The sequence below is a fragment of the Solanum tuberosum genome, unplaced genomic scaffold (genome assembly GCF_000226075.1).
Source record: "Solanum tuberosum cultivar DM 1-3 516 R44 unplaced genomic scaffold, SolTub_3.0 scf00319, whole genome shotgun sequence".
Classification (NCBI taxonomy): domain Eukaryota; kingdom Viridiplantae; phylum Streptophyta; class Magnoliopsida; order Solanales; family Solanaceae; genus Solanum; species Solanum tuberosum.
Window position 1 is genome coordinate 369,767 of NW_006239243.1, and position 21,996 is coordinate 391,762.

The 21,996-nt window shown below is 31.5% G+C and overlaps 1 protein-coding gene and 1 pseudogene across 1 annotated transcript; both read left to right on the plus strand.

Annotated features, from left to right (window-relative positions):
- Positions 1 to 813: 813 nt before the first annotated feature.
- On the plus strand, positions 814 to 2,729 carry LOC102580675 (salicylate carboxymethyltransferase-like; annotated as a pseudogene).
- An 11,222-nt stretch (positions 2,730 to 13,951) lies between these two features.
- On the plus strand, positions 13,952 to 21,216 carry LOC102581013 (ankyrin repeat domain-containing protein 13C-A-like). Its single transcript, XM_006360275.2, has 2 exons — positions 13,952 to 16,404; positions 20,594 to 21,216. Exons 1-2 carry the CDS (start codon positions 14,788 to 14,790, stop codon positions 20,933 to 20,935), a joined length of 1,959 nt encoding a protein of 652 aa, XP_006360337.1. The 5' UTR covers positions 13,952 to 14,787; the 3' UTR covers positions 20,936 to 21,216.
- Positions 21,217 to 21,996: the final 780 nt, after the last annotated feature.

Genomic DNA, 21,996 nt, shown 5'->3' on the forward strand with positions numbered 1-21,996 from the left:
CATATAAGAAATGGTTAATATTTGAAATTCTGCGTGTGCCACATAAATTACAACAAACAGAGTAATAAATATTATTTTCAAAATTATGTAAAAAAAAAGTACTACAAATCACAATAGCTAACAATTTAAAATATTTTTAAAATCATATCAAATTTTCAATAACTTCTCAAATTTCATAATATAACATAAATTAAAATAAAAAAATATATATGAGGTTTAGTGTGTGTTTTTCATTAAAAACATTTTTCAGAAAAATAAAAAGATTTCTTTGTTTTTTTATGTTCGATACGTAAAAGAATATTATTCTAAAAGTATTTGTATATAATTACATATCTATCACTATATCAAAAATGATCTTTTATCGACAATTAATCAACAATAATAGCTTAACGATCGCTAATTAATATGCATTTTTAGCAGTAATTAGCACTCTTTATAAATGTCCCTAAAACTTATAGCAACACTGAATCCAATGACAGTTAACTAATACCGGTAAAGACTTTAACATTCTTTGTTAATGTGTTTATTACCGCTAAAAACTATTTTTGTTATACTATAAGATTGGGTGAAGGTGGGCCGGGTAGGAGTGTGGGGTTGGGCGGTGCGAATGAACGCTACGGGAGGTGTGTTGGAGGGCGGAGAAGACACAATTCCAGAACAGTACACCTAGATAAAATTTTAAACAAAGTTTTGTTTTGGACCACTTATTTTATGAATTGAGTCATCTCTATCAAGGACATTATTGGAATTGTTTCAATATAATGTATACATTACACTATGATCCTCCTATAAATAGGTGATACATTATTTAGATTTTATCAAGCAAAGAGTAATATATATAACACATTATAAAAAAAATCAAGGAGGAAAAAATAATAATTACAAAGTAGAAATGAAGGTTGTTGAAGTTCTTCACATGAATGGAGGAGATGGAGACATTAGCTATGCAAACAATTCCTTGGTTCAGGTACCATAAATATAATTATATATATATCGAGGTCATCGTAAGATTTAGGTATCGTAAATTTTAAATATTGAATCAACTCTTAGACTTAAGCTTGTACATGGATATCGTCTGAGCAACTTATAATTTATCTTTTGGATAACCTAATATACATAAAAAAAAAAAAAAAAACACTCGTATCAATATTATGTGAAAGTTAATTAAACTTTGAATTATAATATATGGTTCCTTATAATATTTATTATTTTATGAACAGAGAAAGGTGATTCTCATGACAAAGCCAATAACAGATCAAGCCATAAGTGATCTCTATTGTAGCCTCTTCCCAGAAACATTATGCATTGCTGATTTGGGTTGTTCTTCTGGAGCGAACACTTTCTTAGTGGTATCAGAGCTTGTTAAAATCGTTGAAAAACAACGAAAAAAAACACAATCTGCAATCACCAGAGTATTATTTTCGCTTCAATGATCTCCCTGGCAATGATTTTAACACGATTTTTCGATCGTTAGGGGAATTTGAACAAAATTTGAAAAAACAAATTGGAGAAGGACTTGGTCCATGTTTTTTTAGTGGTGTGGCTGGTTCATTTTATACTAGACTTTTTCCTTCAAAAAGTTTGCATTTTGTTCACTCCTCTTATAGTCTCATGTGGCTATCTCAAGTAAGTTAATTTTATACTAATTAAGTTGCATTGTGATATAAATTATTATATATATCTTCTTCTAAGAAAATTCGATTTTATGTATTATCAGGTTCCTAATTTAATTGAAAAGAACAAGGGGAATATTTACATGGCAAGTACAAGTCCACCAAGTGTTATAAAAGCATATTAAAAGCAATATCAAAAAGATTTTTCAATTTTTTTGAAATATCGTTCAGAAGAATTGATGAAAGGTGGGAAAATGGTATTAACATTTTTAGGAAGAGAAAGTGAAGATCCTTCTAGCAAAGAATGTTGTTATATTTGGGAGCTTTTATCCATGGCTCTTAATGAATTGGTTTTAGAGGTAAGTTTTGTACGTATACGTCCATCTATCATGTTAAGTTGACAAATAATAACAAGTACTAACTCTTAATCGCGATTGAATTGTTCTGATAATGTAAAAATTCTTCATGAATTAATGCAGGGTTTGATAGAAGAAGAGAAAGTGGATTCATTTAACATTCCTCAATATACACCATCACAAGGAGAAGTGAAGTATATAGTTGATAAAGAAGGTTCATTCACTATAAATAAATTGGAAATTACAAGAGTTCATTGGAATAATGCTTCTAACAATATTGAAAATATTAATAATGATGGTTACAATGTGTCAAGGTGCATGAGAGCTGTGGCTGAGCCTTTGCTTGTGAGCCAATTTGATCCAAAATTGATTGATTTAGTGTTCCAAAAGTATGAAGATATTGTGTCCGAGTGTATGGCTAAAGAGAAAACTGAGTTTATAAATGTCACAGTCTCCTTGACCAAGAAAAAGTAAGAGCGCTTAATGTTAAAGGCGAATCTAAAATAAGTTTAGTGAATTTGTGAAGTCATGAATTTTACTCAGAATTCACTGAATTTAAATTTTAGATTCGCCATGAAAACCAACTTCCTTCATTTATTTAGCATTTTATATGTGTGTGGTGTAAGTGCTAATTTATGTAGTTCTTGTATAATGTGCTTTTAACTATGCCTCTCCAATAAATCTTGGAATATATCCCAGTGTATTTGGTACTCATGATTAATGGGAAAAAAATTATGATTGTGTTGTTTTTATTATATAAGATTAAAGCATTCATTCGATTTCTTTGTCAGTACTTATTTATTTTTTAAATTTTCTTAATAAAATTTTTGATTTCGTCCATTGTATTTGTGTAATATAAAGGTCAATTTGACTTGAAATTGAAAGAGGAATATTTGAGAAAAACTTATATTGACAATATATATTTACATCAAACTAATAAATATGTAATATGATATGCTTTTAGATACATATCTATTTCTTTTATTTAATTATAATTGACTATTTTTTAATCATAATACACAACCATGTATACCAATATAATAAAGTCGATATGATTTAATGCAAGGAAAAGGGTAAATATACGTTTTAACTTTGCAATTTAGAACATATATATCTCTTTGTCGTCAAATAAATGGTGTATATTTTTTTAAAAAATTAACATATTATTAATATTTACTTAATTGAAAAAATTATAATACTGATTTTTTTAATTTAAAGAATGTCTCATGATTTTAAAAAATTATCTCACCTCTTTTCTACACCTAGATCCTACCCCTAATGAAAAACAGAAAAAAATCAATTCCTCTTCTATCCAATAATAAAATGGGTTAGGAGATCGGATCTGAATAGATGAAGAATTAGTTGTTTTTCTTAATTGAGGGGGTCTGATTGCATAAAAAATATATGAGGTAATTTTTTTAAACCACGTGGCATTTTAGAATTTAAAAATTAATTTTAAGACTTCGTTTTTTTTATTCAGTCTATTAACAAAAATGTAAGTCTACACCATTTATTAGACAACAAATAGGTATACCGTATATATACATTATTTATTAGACGATTATGATATACATACATCACTTTTTTTTTTAAAACAAAAACTACATATATTCTAAATCGTAAAATTGAGAAATATAATTAGCCTTTTGCCCTTTATGTAAAATTGTGTCCCATCATTGAGGGGAATGGGAATAAAGTGAAACAAAGTGCTTTTTGTAATTGGATTTTTTCAACTTTCTAAAAAGTTGTTTCATATTTTTATGTATCTTTAAATAAAACATTATTTTAGAAAAGTACGGATATCTGCTTCTTTTGTTCTTTCTAAGGAATGTCTTTTGCTATTTTCCATACTTGATTAATAAGCCACTTTTAGCATGATACATGTTAGGAAAAGCAATATAATAATGGAAAACATGTCACGTAACAAATTGAACAGCAAAAAATAAAATAAAAATGGGTATGCTGATTAAATTATTTTGAGTTTATCATTTAAAAGGTGTGATAAAATGATATCAAGTTTGATAAGATAATTATATTCGAGATTAAGTTTGAAATACTATATTGTGTTAGGATGACAATATAAATACAATTTTTTATGTCAACCAAACACAATATAAATTTGTTTCAAACTTAATAATCTTGAAATATCTCACTGTATCACGCTTATTACAAAACAATGACCCCTAAAGTAAAGATGTTAGAAACATTTCAATTGGGCCCTAAATCTACTCTCTTCGTTCCAAAATAGTTGTCACGTCTCAATTTTTTAAAGATAAATTCACTTAAATTTTTATCAATATTTTAAAACGTGTTTTTCAACCATATTAACATAAAAAGAGCCATGCCTTATGATACATTGGTATAGTTTTTAACTATTTAAATTTAAATTTAATGTTATGAATCAACTTCGGCCTAATATCGATACCTATATGGATGCCACACAATTAGGTATTGGGCCGAAAAGAAGCAGCAAAATTAGAAGGTCTTCACAAAGATTGATTTGGGACCCAGCCCAATTAACAACTAATTAAAAGGATGACGGATAAGAAAGAACGGTTTATGCAAATTGTTGAGAAAACTGTCTAGTCCTCTCATCCCCTTTCTCTGAGTCTGTCTCTCATCTTCTTCTATTATCTATTACAATAGTTTTCTTTGTTAGTTTCTTTCTGTATAACTTTGAATTTAGTGATTATAATATTTGAATGTTTCTATTGTGAAATCGAGTTTGTTTTATTTAAAATATTAAATTAATCTAAATTCAACTTATAAATTAATCAAAATTAGTTTTTGAGAAATAAAACGGGACAAACTATTTTGAAACGGAGGGAAGTGAACTAAAACTAGACATGTAATGTACTTCAAACTGTTCAATACTTACATTATGAGTAATTGCTTTTATCTCAGATTTGCTATGGTTAAATCAGTTTTGTCTTATTTTCAATTTGTTTCCCCCTTTACACTAAAGAAACCATTTATATCCTTAATTTAATATACTATTTGTTTTTTTCCTCAATATTAAAGAAACCATTTATATCCAATGATGCAAAGTTCAAAACACGATAAATAAATAGCTTATTTTCTATCCTTTTCTAATTAAAATATATATCAAATTGTTGTTCATAGCAATATTTGAACGAGTGAATTGTGCTTAATCCATGTTAGGACCGAAATAAGCAGGTGTAATGCGGAAGCTAGCAAAGCAAACCTCGAAAGACCATGAGCAAGAAGACAAACGAGAAATATACAAAGACACAAAGACTTAACGTGGTTCGGTCAATCGACCTACGTCCACAAAGGAGATGAGCAATCCACTATATAAACATGAGAGTACAAAATATAGAGAGAAATAACCTCAACCAATTCACTCGGAATACATGGGAGGTTCACACAAGTAATAACGTATCAAGCTTGTTACCCACAAATTCTCCCCCTAACCAAAACTCTCAAAGCCCTTAAGACTACATTGTGAATGATGATTAAGTTAGAAGGAACAAGCCTCTATTTATAGAGTCCTAAACTTTTTCCTACAAGAAAAGGACTAGCCAATCCAAAACTTTTTCCTAAAAAGAAAAACCTATTTATGGTAAGAAATTCAGGGCAAATAAAACCCAACAAATTAACATCAATCTCATGTTTCTCTCTTACCACTAGTTAGGGGAAAAGCAAGAGAGGTTGAGGGGTGGAAGGGAGTTTATCTGAATTCTATTAATTTGGACGTCGGATATCACACTATAAATATTTGGTCAATTCATTTTATATTATATATTGTAATAAATAATGAATCCTTTTAATGAAAAGATTATCATATATCTGTTGATGTTTACCATTAATAACGAATATTTTGTAGTCCCTTTAAATTATGACACTTGAATATATGTAGTTAAAATTTAAAATTTGTAAATTCGAAAAGCGCCCTTAATTTAACTTCTCATTCTACAAGTCCTTGTTGATTTCAAATAAAATAATGATTTTCATTCGCGAGTCTTAAAAAAATTCAAGTAAAATTCATGTTCGTCAAGTACTTTAATTTCTAAATATTTTCTTAACTTTCACCAAATATTATCCAAATTAAGGCCTAACTACTACCAATATTGAAACTTGAAAGACTCCTCCACCATTATTTATGTGACTTCTCGGCTCGCTGTTTGATATCTGTATTAAAATTGTTATTTCGACAACCCATGTTGATTCCTCCTCCTCCTATATATGATTTGTAATATTCACTTTTTCTCTTTTGACAATGCTATCATTCGTCACATATTCAAAGTTAGCAACAATAATATATTAATACTACTGTATGTATAGTTTAAAACAAAACATTATTATTGCAAGTTCTAAAAGAGAGATGACATATCATCTTTGTAAAAAAAAAAAAATTCTTTTTTTAGGTGCCTTTTATTAATTGACTATAGAGATAAGAATATATATGCTGTCAAGATTGCATTATGTGATATGTCTAGACTAGAATTGACACCACCTACTTGAAATGCTCACCAAACCATTACCCAAAAAGAACTAAAAAAAAATGTATTATCACTTTCCTATCTCGACTTATTTGTCGTAATTTTTAAAAATATTTGAAGATTATAATAAATATATCAAGATGATAAAAATACTTTTAAATTATGCGAAAGGAACAAAAATGTTCTTCATTTGTAGTTTGGTCCAATAATGCCCTTGTCGTCAATACTTTGATCCAAAAATGTCCTTATTGTTATTTCATGGGTTAAAAATGCTTATTTTCCAAATAAAATATATTATTTATTTTCTTTTATAATACATTCTTTTTCTAATAATATCATTTAAATTAGCAAATATGTATCTTACTTCAATTCAGAAAAAATAAAAAATGAAAATATTTCTTATTTTATTATAATTATTTTTTATTAAGGATATACTATGATCTTATATATATGACATATATTATCTGTCGAAAGGGTACATGAAGTTATTCTATTTTAATTGATAAAATGAGATTAAGAAGAAAAAAACAATCCTACATTTTTATGTTAAAGTGATTTAAAAAGAAAGAAAACAAGAACAATGTTCTTTAATAATATGTTAATTAGGAGGAAGATATGTTTAAAAAGAAAAAAAACAATATATTTATTCGAAATAGAGTATTTTTGGCCTATTTAGTAATTATAGGGGCATTTATGGACCAAAGTATTGATTGCAAGGGCATTTTTGTTCCTTTCACATAGTCTAAGGGCATTTTTGACTATTTTCCCTATTATAAATAAAATAAATATTCAATAAAAAGATACTTAAAACATAAATAAAGGCAGAATAGAAAGAAAAAGAAAACCTAATCAGTGTTTTCTTAAAAAATATTTAAAAAATACGATAAATAATTTGAGAAGGAAAAGTATTTTTATAGTCCAATCCTAATGTTTGGAATAAAATGATGCATAACTGAAATATGAATCTTTTTAAAGCACAAATTCTTATTACATAGTAATATAATAAAAGCGAGGCCACTAATTAAAGATAAAAAACTTTTGGGAGCATCAGTCTGGAATGGATCCTATAGTGTAGGATTCTGATATAGTCTGAGTGAGTTACGGACACTGAATGAGAATCGAAACTAAAAAAAAAATAGACTTTCTGATGTAATTTAACTTCAAAAGTCAAAAGTTAATTCATAAGATAGGAATTATTCCCTCCGTCTCATTTTATGTGGCACTTTTCGAATTTCGAGATTCAAACAAGTCTATCTTTAACAGTAAAATTTTCATAGATTTTTTAAATATTTTGAATTATCAATTATTGTGAATTATAGTACTTTTTACATAGTTTATAAATATATAAATTTCATTTTAAAAAAGTTGAAGAGTTCATGCGCAAATTTCCGGTCAAACTTAAATTGTTTGACTCTAGAAAAACAAAAAAATTCACATAAATTGAGACAAAGAAATAATTTAAAATCGTTATAAAGAGGTTCACAATATCCCTATTTATTATGGATGTGAGATTCAATATAAGAAAGGGGCAAAATACTGACAAATAACGAATTAGGATAGGCTTTGAATCTAGGGAAAAAGGACAAATATATCCCCGAACTATCGTAAATGGTATGCAGATACTCTCCGTCATACTTTAGGGACATTGTTGCCCCTGCCGTCCAAAAACTAGAGCATATATACCCTTTATACTAACAGACATACACGTGTCATAATCTTTTCCACCGACCTGACATCGGATCGATGGATAAGATTGCGCCACGTGTCCCTATTTAGTCTTCCGTTAGAGTGAAGGACATATACGCTCTAATTTTTTGACGGCAGGGGCACCAATCTTTCAAAAGTATGACAGAGGATATCTACATACCATTTACGATAGTTCGGGGTATATTTGTCCTTTTTCCCTTTATTTCCTGCCGTCCAAAAACTAGAGCATATATACCCTTTATACTAACAGACATACACGTGTCATAATCTTTTCCACCGACCTGACATCGGATCGATGGATAAGATTGCGCCACGTGTCCCTATTTAGTCTTCCGTTAGAGTGAAGGGCATATACGCTCTAATTTTTGGACGGCAGGGGCACCAATGTCCCAAAAGTATACCGGAGGGTATCTGCATACCATTTACGATAGTTCAGGGGTATATTTGTCCTTTTTCCTTGAATCTATTATATTATATATGATTGTACATTTATATTTATTGGTTATCGTTTATTTAAGCATTTGAGTGGACGACTATTTAGATTATTTCTTCTAAACCATGGCTTCCAACAAAATTCCTTGCCACACTAATGTATGTTGTGTTTTGCCAAAGTATAACTATTGTACATATTCGAAAGTTTGAAAAGCCAAAGTTTTAAATTCAGACAAACAATTATTTCACAATTTTTATGCTTAGACAGTTTGAATTATTTCAATTTCAGATACGCAAATTCAACTTCATATCCGCATCTTTGAAGTTGATTCTGAAACAGCTAAACTTAAATTTTTTGTAAAGATGGCTATTTTCTAAATAGAGGTTCTAAAAATGGGAGTAAACTCTTGTTCTTGGGCCTTTTATACCCATCTAAAAAGGAACAAACACCTAGTTGGGTTGGAAAACTATATGGGTTTGGGCCCAATAATATGTTGAATACATTGGGCCAAGGATCCATATCTTGGTTTGGGCCTTTTATACCAAAAGATGAAGAGTGTTATATGCTATTTTGACTAAAAAAAAAAAGGAAAAGCTACCTAATTACACAAATATTCCTATTATATTTACTAATTCTCCTTTTGTTTGAAATAATTATATATTGTCTCACTAATTAATATTTTTATATCAGATACACCTAGATACATATAGTTTGCTACTTGATACACTCTGAAATACATATACATAGGGAGATAGGCGAGTAAGATAGGAGGTAGACGAGCGAGAGAGTTAGTGTATCTCAGATACATGTGAAACACACTAGATACATGTATCTAAGATATATATATTATATACATTCTGAAAATATAGATACATAGAAAGAACTGTGAGAGAAAAAGGGAGAGAGGTGAGCGTGAGAGTCAATGTATTTTCTATTACATATGAATTCAATTGAGTACAGTGTATCTAAAACAAATAACATTTACCTTCATAAAATAAATTATCAACATATTTTATATACTTTTCAAAAGAATTACACAACACAAAATAATTATCTTTTTTCTATTATTGTATGCTTAATAATCCAAACAGTAACATGTCTAATCACATGTATCTTTCCCATAATCATTAAATTTAATCTTATACTAAAATGTCCTTTATTTATACAAATATTATTAAAAAATGTTTTGTCTGTTTGTGTACTAATAAGTTGATGATGCATAAACCGTGTTGTCGTTTTTTGTTTACATCCACTGAATCATGTGATATATTATTATGTTATATAGTATTTAATTAACTTAAGGTGGAGACTTTTCAGACAATTATGTCGGCAAAAAAGGGTGATTAATTAGTTTGACTAAACAAAATAATGACCATCATGTGATATAATTATTAGTTAATTAATCCTTTTTGTATAAAGAGAAATTAGTACTCATAGTTTCTTGAAATATCGATAAATTTTAATTTTGATCTTTGTAATATCTTATTAAGTGCATTTTGTATATGATTAATTGATATGTGCTCTTTTGATCCTTATGACTGACGAAGTATTTTAGTTATGGGGTGATATTTTTATTTTATTTTTATTTATTTTCATGCTTCTTTTTATTACTATTTAAATATTTTTATTGTTGACTTAACTTAGTCTGTTTATGAATCGAAAATTTATCTACATTATAAGCTTCTCGATTTGACCTGATTTGCCGTGATATCATCCTTAGAATACGCTTTGATGTTACTTAATTAATATTAATTCTAAACTTTATTTCTTAATTTTTTGTTTTAAGTGCTAAATTATTCAACTATTAACGTATTATATCAAATTTTATATTTTACTTCATATTCGAGACTGCAGTGTTTTAAAAAACTATGTTGGGACTCGCCTCGGTGGAGCGCCCTGGGGCGGGACTCTAGCAAAACTCCCTGAAACTCAACTGTGGGACTTAGTTCTGTAAGACTTACGCCCTAAGCACCCGATTATACGCCCTAAGCACATCCAACGTCCAACGCTCAGGGTTCACTTAATATATCTTACACAAATTATGTGTTAAAATCTTTAGTTAACATTGTTGACCCTCATAATTTTTGAATAATTGAATGATACTTAATAATTTTTAATCTATAGAGATAAGAAGATTGTGAGTAACTCAAATAACAAGTTGTAGTATCGTATCTTTACTATTTTGGTAACATTGTGCAGGTACTTATTTAGTACGTAACATTTCTTTTAAAAATACATAGCAAAATTTTACTTTTTCACTTATCATTGGTCTTCATAGTTTTGTCATATGTCTCAAAAATTTCACATTTTGTTTAGCTATTTGAAACTAATTTGATTTTTATTCATGATAGAGTGATGTTTTATTATAATAGTAGTAAGTTTTATTGAATATTTTCTTTAAGTGGGGGTAAATTGTATAGTATAATAAAATAAAAAAATTTAGAAATAATGATTCTTTTATTATTAGAAATTTAAGATATTAGATTATTTATACTAGTATAATCATGTTAGAAGTTTTATTTTCTATGAGTTTCCTTAATTATGTTTGTAATATTGATGTATTTTTATAATTTTGTGTTATTATATTATTATACTATATTGTAAATTAAAAATTTAAAGATCTGTAGGGCTTATGCCCCACGTCTCAAGGCTTACGCCTCGCTCTATACTAAGTAAAACGCCTCGCCTTGTCTCACGCCCCCGCCATTTAAAGCACTATTCGAGAGTAATATACCTTTCAAAACATACATATCATTTAGTTAATAAAAAAATATGTACTTAAGTAAATAATATAAGGATCGAAATGATTAAAATATATCGGCATCGATATTAAAAAAAGTGATATAAAATTATAATTCCTTGTGTAAACATTATGCTCTTGTTATCTTCTTTTGACATTTTTTTGGTAAAAAACATTATTTAATTTATAATGTAATTAAGCTACTTAATTAATTATTAAAGTACAGATAGTAGTTATCTGTTTACATAGTTATCATATAAAAAACACAAAGGCCAACCTTGAGACAGTGTTTTGCTTCACATAAAAAAAGAACTAAAGTTTAGGGTCAAAAGTTTGAATTGTCGTCTTCATGTTTTACTATTTTAATATTCCATTTTGAAGGTATTTTTGGTATGGAAGAATATTGTATAGGGCAAAAATAAACAAGATACGTTGTTAAATTAATTGAAAATACCTTCAAAAGTAAGAAATATAGTAGTTAGATATCAAAGAAATCAAGTACAATTCAATCGAAAAGAGTAAAATCGGATCAATGTTTGAAGGAAGAGTCAACGAACAACAACTCTTATAGATCAGTTTCGAAGATAACTTATTCGATGTAAATTAAGAAGGAATGATTTTTGTGTGATTCACTCCTTGAAAAAAGGCTTGACTTGACGTTCATGTTGAAAAATACTCATTTACTTCTTTGACTTCTCTTGAGTGTTCATTAACCACAAGATGTTTCGAAATAATGACACATCTTTATTGAGGATACCTTCAAAATCATGATACCTCCAGAGTCAAGACTATTTAGACCTTAATCATGAAGAATTTCCAATTAATTACACCATAAGCGTTCCTCAAATCAATCTTCATCAAATATTTGTCAAATTTATTTCACTTTCAGAATTATGATTTTAAAATTCATGAATATTTGCTAAAATGTTAATAATAATTTTAACATATGAATATACCTGAATCGTATAAAAAAAAACTGAATTCAATTAAATTCGTAATAAATATGTTATATTCAGCTTTATCTTCACTTACATTGTTATCATTTATCACACACAAATATAAATATTTATACATTTTAATTTATTACTTATAATCATAATATATTAAAATAATTTTTATGTTAATAATTAATAAAAATTTACTACTCTACCCCCGTTGGCCTATTTGTAGTCACTATCCTTACTTCATAATTGAATTTTCTGCCTTCCCATGCAGTAGATATCGTGGATAAACTCTTCACCCATTATATCTACCAACCATATCCTATAAAACATTTATATATATATTTATTGTCTAATAATAATAATAATAATAAATAATTTCATAAGTAAGATTCGAACAGAATTATATGCAAAGTTTAATCTTATAGTGTGGTAATATAAAGACTGTTTTCAATAAAATTTTGATGAGGAAGAGATGAGAAAAAAATAACAATGACAAATATTATCTTATTAGAATATTTTGTTATTATATATATAAAAGGAGTAAAAAGATCATATTATAAGTCAAATGACCAAAATAGAAACTTAATTTAGGTTTTTTCTTGACTTAATTTTTTTTTATTAAATTAATTTAAATTTCCAAAAAGAATCTGAATCATCTGCAAGACTATAGACCTATCCTACTCCTACTCCACTCTTCTTGAGCCCTCATCCAAGCATGTGGCAACTCTTTCCTCATTCAAAAATATATTAATATAATATTTTCATCGTGATACATTTTTTAAAAACTTGTTTCAAATCAAGAATATTTGTTTATATTTAAAATAAATTTTATTTCTAAAAGTTTACATACTCTTAATAAGATTACTAAGAGCCAAAAGTAGAACGAGAGGGATTCAAGAGTTCATCTAAATCCCTTCACATTATCTTTTTAATATTATATATATATATCAATTTTTTTTATGTGTTTATTTTCTTTAACTCTGAATTTTGTTGGTAAAATTTTTGACCTCGTTACAATTTGAAGAGTCACAAAAACATTTAAGATTTGCTTTAGACATAAATTTCATTTTTTTGCTTCTAATCAAATAGCGCTATATAAATAACTTCAACATGTTAAAAAGGTAAACAAAAGATGGAAAATTTTCAATTTTGTATTCTCTTTTTCGGACAGTTTTGGACTTTGCTTTATTTTAAGTTGATGTTCTATCGAAAAATAACCTCATTATCTTTAGATTAAAGTCTATGCACGTACACTCTATCATTCTCATAACACATTCGTAGAATTATATTGAATTTTCCGAATAGTTTTGACTTAGTTGTATTTTAAGTTGATGCATTATTGAAAATAACTTTACTATCTTGAGAATAAGGTCTACGTACACTCTATCATTATCATAACACGTTCATGAAATGACACTGAATATATAATCGTCAATATTTGAAAATAAATATCATTTAATAATAAAAAAATTGAAATAGGAAAGCATAGTTCCCTCTTTTCAGGCTCACATGCAACACTTTCCCTTTTTGAGACTCCCCACCCCCTATACAAAAATGGTTACCCTCAATAACCTTTTTTTGATTTCTTGTTACTCCAAAATTTCCCCATTTTTCACAATTTCTCCTTCACTCTAGAGGTAATAACAAAGAGGAAAAAAGGGTCTTTTCTTTTCTTTTTTTTCCATTTTTCTCTTTTTTTTTGTTTCTCTAAAGATAGTGTGGTTTTATTCCCTTTTTACATGAAACAATTTGTGTCCCCCCTTTGCTTGACTAGTGGGGCTTCTATACTTTTAAATATTTTTTGTGTATTTTTCTTCCTTTTTGATTCTTGACTCAGTTTTGGGTTTTGCTTTATCAAGATTCTACCAAAAATTACTCATAATTTCTTTATAAAATTCTTGATAAAGAATAAAAAGGGAAAAAAAAGTGTTCCCTTTTTGTTTCAAGATTCTTGCACCACCCCACATGCATGTTTTTGGGGTTTGTCTGATCTGGATCAGATCACCAAGATCTCTCATTTTTATTTATGTGTAAAGAAGGGGGGGTTATTTGGTGGGTTCAGGAGCTAAGGGGTGTGTGTGCCTTTTTGGTTAACCAATTTTGGGTCTTTTCTGTGCTTGTTTGAGAACAATAAGGTGTGATTTCTTGACTTTTACTCTTTGGGTCCCTCTTAAAGATTCTATAATCCTGTTGTTTGTGGTAAAAATCTATTCTTTTCTGAGTTTTGTATTGTTTCTTGGTTTTAAATGGTGTAACTTGAACTGGGTTGGAATGATTTTGGGGAAAGACTTTGTATGAGTTATTGTCTTGTTTTGTGTTAAGGGTGTTGGGAGATATTGGTACATGTTGTTGTTTAAGTGGAAAAAGTTGAGTCTTTTAGGGGATTCTGTTTAGTGGTTTGATTTTGGGTGGAGGGTTGTTGGTTTACTTCTTTTGCTTGTTGATTGCTTCCTGTTTTTTGATGATTGAGTTGGGTTTGGCAGTGTAATTGTAGTGTAGGGTGTGGCCTTTGAATACTCTACTTCTAAGGTATGGCTGGTATTGATGTTTCGAAATATGCACATAGCCCTGTGCATAAAGGTATAGTCTTGAAAGATTATCCTTCTTTGAGGAAGATAATTGCTGCGTTGCCTCGGCTTTGTGATCCTGCTGAGATTCATACTGAAGCAGTATCGCTGGCTGAGGAAGCTAAGGCTGATGCTATTTCTGCAGTGATTGATCAACGGGATGTCCCTAACCGGGATAGTCCTCTTCATTTGGCTGTCAAACTTGGTGATGAGACTGCAACCGAGATGCTTATGCTTGCTGGTGCTGATTGGAGCTTGCAGAATGAACATGGATGGAGTGCCTTGCAGGAGGCAATATGTAATAGGGAAGAAAGGATTGCGAAGATCATAGTTAGGCACTACCAGCCTTTGGCTTGGGCAAAATGGTGTAGAAGGTTGCCCCGGTTGATTGGGACGATGAAGAGGATGAGGGATTTTTATATGGAAATAACATTTCACTTTGAGAGCTCTGTTATACCTTTCATTTCTAGGATTGCCCCTTCAGATACATATAAGATTTGGAAGAGGGGTGCAAATTTAAGGGCTGATATGACACTGGCTGGCTTTGATGGCTTCCGAATTCAGCGATCAGATCAGAGCATTCTTTTCCTTGGAGATGGTTCTGAGGATGGTAAAGTTGCTCCTGGATCACTTTGCATGATCTCACATAAAGAGAAGGAAATTATGAATGCTTTAGACGGTGCTGGTGCTCCAGCGACTGACGCAGAAGTACAGCAAGAAGTTGCTGCAATGTCTCAAACTAACATATTCAGGCCTGGGATTGATGTCACTGAGGCAGTTCTGTTGCCACAAACGACATGGAGGCGCCAGGAGAAAACTGAGATGGTAGGTTCTTGGAAAGCTAAAGTATATGATATGCATAATGTGGTTGTGAGCATAAAATCAAGGATGGTTCCTGGAGCTATGACGGATGATGAATTTTTCAATTCTTGCAATGAAAATGAAGCAGAGAGTGAAGAGTTTGATGATATCCTGACAGAGGAAGAAAGAAGGCAGCTTGAGGTTGCTCTCAAGTCAGACTCTTCAGATTTAAGCAATGAGAATGGAGATGGGATCATTCCACATCGCCATAGTTGTTATGAACAAAGAGATATTCCCATTGAGGAGTTAAATGGTTGCAGAAATGACGATAATAAGCAGGAAAAGAAGAGGTGGTTTAACAGCTGGAGGAAACGGGATATTAAACCAGAAGGGGAGAAACGAGTTGTCCCACCAAGAAGTTCCATATGTGTTGAGGAGAAGGTTGGCAATTATCTTGAGGGTTCTTCGCCTTTAAATGAAACTAGGCCAGGGAGGCATTCTGTGGATGTCAGGGTGACGAGGGACGAGCTTAGACAAGGAAGGGATGCAAAGGCTTCTACATCTAGCAATGCTGAAAATGGAAATCGGCGTAAAGATGGAAGCCGAGAAAATGAGTATAAGAAAGGACTGAGGCCTGTTCTTTGGCTTTCTCCAGATTTCCCGTTGAGAACCGAAGAGCTCCTTCCTTTGCTTGACATTCTAGCTAACAAAGTTAAAGCTATCCGGCGGTTGAGGGAAATTCTCACAACAAAACTTCCAAAAGGAACCTTCCCAGTAAAGGTATGCATCATGCACTCGCGGTTAAATTTGATTGCTAGTCCAACACTCATGTGATTTTGAATTATTGTTAGGTTTGACCAGTGATATGTTTGTATTATAGTCCTAGCTGATACATATATGTTCTCCATGAGCAAGAAACAAAAGAGTTTAAAAACTTAAAAATAGTAAATTTTGGTTTTCTTTGTGTTCCACTTTGTATTTTGATCATGCTCTTGAACTAGAAGTTGCTAATCGTAATTATATATTTTTATATTTAGTAAACTGTCAATGTCCTAATGTAGGATTCATTTTTACAGTTTGTTGAGAATATAGGTCATTGAACTAAGCGACTATTTGAAAATCTTAATTGTGGGAAGAAAATGTTATAGAGTCTGAACTCTGAACCATGATAAAGAAATAAAATATTGTAGACATTAATCTCCACTGCTGGTGGAAGGGAATGTTAAAGGAAGATTGTATTAGGATAGTTGTAGACAGCATATTTTTAGGAAGGTAACAGTAAGGTGGAGACAACCAGATGGCTCCTAGGATCTCTAAACTGATGGGAAAGAGATACTTTCTTCTTTTGTCTAATATCTAATATTTGCGACAACCAGCGCGTTGTGGTTATTGAAGGTTAGCCATCCAATCTTTAAGAAATATATATATAAATGTAACAGGAAACTGGATATAAAAGTTTGCAGTTGCAAAGAAAAATCATCTTTCCGTCATAGAGGAAATAGTTCACACAGTTATGGAGATTAAGGTTTGGCTTAACTAAATGTTGTCCATAGGATAATGGTTACTTTTTTTAAAAAAGGAAAACTTTAGACATGATGACCTTAACCCTTCTGAAACACCCTTTCGGATTTATTGGCTTAGCTGACTTGACTCTGAGATAAAGGCTAGAGATGATATTCTGGCATGCTATAAGAAATATGGGTCAAATTAGGCAAAAAGTTGATTTTTTGAGCAGATTTTAGATTGTATGATGGTAAATAACTTCAACCTATTTCCACACAGAGTATTATAAAGGATGCAATATTTAGTTAGGCCTTTCAGAGGATGGAAGAGAAGATGTTGGGTGTAGAATATTCCTCCAGTAGCATTTAGGTGAATAGTACAGAGGGATAAATGATAGTTTTGAAGGGAAAGAACATAGCTTTTTATACATATGAGGGATGGCCTCCTATTTTTAATGTCTATTTGGTGCACCGATAAGGTTCCATTTTGTATAGAAGGTTGGGTGTGTCTGTCATAGAGTATCATATCTATCTATAGAACGTCTTTTTTTTTCCTTATAAAAAAAAGTTGTAACTTTATTGGTATAAGAATTCAAAGGGACGAGGTAGTTCCTCGAAAAAGGGATGACGAGGCCTTCTCAGAGAAGGAAAGACCCTTTTGAAAAAGAATTCACAGGGATGAGGTTATAAGGTACTAACCTAGGGACCCCTGATACTCATCTAGTATGCTTGAACAAAGTCTAGTGAAATGCAACTATGGGATGCAGTCATATTATTCCTAGCCTGTATTTGGAATGGAACTAAGATAGTAAAAAATGACCAATATTTCCAAAACCATAACCCCGTAGTGAAGCCTAATATAAGAAAAGGAAAGTGTTGTAAGTGATGGGGTCAGCAGGGAAGGCAAAGGAGGACAGTCCTTGAAGTCCTCCAGATATGCAGTTTAGGATCCAGTGGCTCATCTGTTCCACATGGCCCTTGTGCTAAGTTTCAACAGTCCCCATTTGTCATCAGTCCATGTTAGTTGATCCATAAATATAGCAGTCTAAATTTGTCAGAAGCTAATTGATCAACTCCATCAGCTAACCTGTCAAATCAGCACTCCACTTTTGTTACTCTTTGGTCTATGTTAGATAACCTCTCAAGTTAGCAGTCTATGTGGGAGGTGGCAAGTACCCAGTGGAATAGTCGAGGTTCAAGCCTCCCCCCCAAAAAAAGTTAGTGGTCTATCTGTCCTATGTAGTAATAATCCATATTAGCTGAAATTTCTAGTTAGTGCACTGTCCAACCAGTAGGTCCAGTACTTTACATCTTAGACTGGGTCGATCAATGCCATATCTTAAACATGGCAATGCCCAATCAGCATCATGTCATCACCAAATAATCAGTTAGTCAGGGCCATAGGTTGACAACATTGTGGTCTGGTGGCGACGTATTTGTTTTGGTCAACAACCTATAAATCAAACTGACATCATCCATGTACTCAAGTTCAGTGGTGTTTCAAGGATTGCAGTTAGTGCGATGGCCTAGTCATTCCAATGGCAATGCGAAGTCAAATTTTATTTCCAGCATACTGTTTCAGTGACACTATTCTAATGATTGCCCCAACTTGATTTTCCAATTTTGTTGTAACTCAAGGTGTTTAACCACTTTCAGTTGGAGGAGGCATGGTGAAAGTCAAATGACTTCATTAACAACATGTGTAGATGAAAATGAAACAATATATATGAATAACGTGTAAAATATTCTTCATGTTACGTCATAGCAATTAGGAATATTCTAATTATGAAACTTTAAGGATCTCTCTTGTATTTTGTTAATGAGAAAACCTTTTTTTCTATTCATTTCTCTTTTCATGGACATCATCTTTGATATTAGTGTCATGCTCAAGAATCCATAATTTTCATCAGCTTTCTGCATTTTCAGCCTCTCAAATTAACTTCATTTTTGATACTGCATCTTTTGGTGCCACCCACCAGTACTTTTGGGACGTTTGGCTTAAGTTCTTAAAACTAAGCCTGTATAATCAGCATCACTTTTGATCCATCGTAGATCCTGAAGCTTCAGATTCACTTACCCTCCTTCCCCCTTTCCATGAGCCATAAAGATGTAAGATCCCGGGGACGATGGATTCAACTATACTCCTACTAAAATCTTACCAGCTTTAGTCCAAAACAGTTACTCTCTGTCCTGCATCACTGAGGTGGTGGTTGTCTGCTGTTAGATAACTCTCATCAGTCCATCAACCAAAATTTTACTTATCTTTCAGTTTATGTTATCTGTGCAACCATGACCCATAAATTTGAATAATCTAGGTACTCATGATTGAGTGTTGAAGGATTGGCAAAAAAAAGGATAGGAGTGAAAACTTCCAATACAGACCAATTAAACCTAATGTGTAGAAACAGGATCACAATGCCATAGAACTGTAATAAGCATCAATGCAGAATTGAACTGTTGTAAGTTCACTGTGGGTGCAACCATTAAACGCAAGTGCGAAACTCTCTGGGTACTCATGATATATCATTTAAGGATTGGAATTTTTAACTATTTGACATGTGCAAATCATTAATGAAGCTGAACAGTAAGACAAGTGCAATTGAATGTTATGGACATAATTTATGTTGATGTTTTTCATGGTTAAGCTGTATGAAGCTACTTTTTGTTAAGACTTGAACCTTAAAGGTTGTATATTGCAGATGCTCTTTAGCTATAATGAGGGAACAAATGATGTAGTTTTTCGAGGAATTATTATGGTGTATCAGGCCACTAGATAATTGAAGTGTAGTAAAAGAGACCCTGTAGCTCTACATAGATAAGTTGCAATGGTATTTGGGGCAAAAGAGTTCAGTAGCAGAGAGGAGTTTTAATCTAGATGGGAGTAAGGCTGGATCCCCTTTGGAATGAAGGTGGAACTTCCAGCTGAACATCATTTCTAGAAAATGAATCATTAGATAGATGCATTCATCCTGTAGAATTTCCCCAGATGTGGATTTTCTTTTTTACTAGTTGGTATTATCGAAACGTTTTCACCATGGTATTCTTCAGACTAGCTATTGCCTATTTGTGAGTATGTTGACTGAAATTATCAAAGATTTGCTATAGGATTTTGTTATTTCTCGGACTAGATACCTAAATTTCGTACCTTTGGTCTCCTTCATCTAATGCTTGACATCCCTTACCTCCCAACATGTGTTTGACATGATTGTCAACTCTAGAAATTACTCTAATTGTTAAAGGTCTTAGATATACACATGGCCGAGGGTCTGTCCGAAACAGCCTCCCTACCTTCCAAGGTAGGAGTAAGGTGTGCATACACTCTACCCTCCTAGACCCCACTTGTGGGATTACCGTGTATGTTGTTGTCGTTGTCTTAGTATACACATGCACAAGGAGCATGCATTCTATGATACTAATTACCTATATGTTAAGTTCCAGTAGCCTAAGAATTTATTTCGCTGTTTCAGGTAGCAATTCCAGTTGTTCCAACGATTAGAGTATTGGTGACATTCACTAAATTTGAAGAATTGCAGCCACTAGATGAGTTTGCAACTCCTCCTTCCAGCCCTACTGCTTCGGGCAGGGAGAGTCCATCAGGGGCACAGCCTTCAAGTTCATCATGGTTTCAGTGGATAAAAGCCCCATATCAACGTCCTGGTTCTTCTACAGGCAGTCCAAGTAATAGGATCGAAAACATTCAAGATCCCTTTGTAGTCCCTCAAGATTACACATGGATATCAGCAGAAGCAAAGAGAAAGAAAATGCAAGAAAAGGATAAGGCAAAGAAAGGAAAGAGTAGGAAACAGTAGCTGAAGCACTTGATTCACATGAGAACATGTTACATTCTTCATTGACTGATCTTGTTTTAGTATTTTTGGAGATCTGAGTAAATTATTGTGGGTGGTATAAAAGTTAAAATTCGCGATTCTTCCAAATTCTTGTGATCAATGTGTGGAACAAATGTTTTTGTTTCAGGTGAATGTTCCCACAGTTGCATGATTTATTTCTGTTCCCTGTTGGCTTTGACATACCAATATATACTGAATTTTGACAAATATCAGCTTCAGCCTTGCATGTCTGAATTTGATGATGAAGCTATTATATATTGAATACTCCATAGTTTTGGCTATATTTTAAACAGTGCTCCTCCTCCAACTGGTTATTTTTGCACTTGTCTCTTATTTTCTGATGAAGAAGTGTATAAATAGCTGATTTCAAAAGGGAAAATGCATAAGTACCTCCAATCTATGCTCGAAATCTCAGAGATACATATATACTATACTAAGGTCCTATTACCCCTGAACTTATTTTATAAATAATTTTTTATCCCTTTTCGGCCTACGTGACACTATCTTCTGGGCCCAACGCGTGTTGACAATTTTTTCAAGTTATCTGATTGATAGTGCCACGTAGGCTGAAAAGGAGTAGAAAATTATTTATAAAATAAGTTCGGGAGTAATAGGACCTTAGTATAGTATAAGTGTCTCTGGGATTTCGGGCATAGGTTGGGGGTACTTGTGCATTTTCCCGATATCAAAACCCCCATTTAAACCATAATTGAAGCTTAAAGCATTGTAATTTTAGCCACTTTAAATCGACTTTAGGCGCATGGATCTGAAGTTTAGACATACGCGTCTGAAGTTTGGCTTGCTAAAGCCTAACTTAGCAAGCCAAACTTCATACGATTTAGAAGTAAGCGAACTTTCGACATTTAGACATGTATGACTGAATTTCAAGCATTTCTGCATGAAACTCATGCATATATGATTGAACTTTATGCACACAAATAGCTTCCTCCTTTTTCTTCTTCTAGTATATCAAACTAAAAGTAGATTATATAACTAGTCGTTCAAATTCAAAACTCACTTCT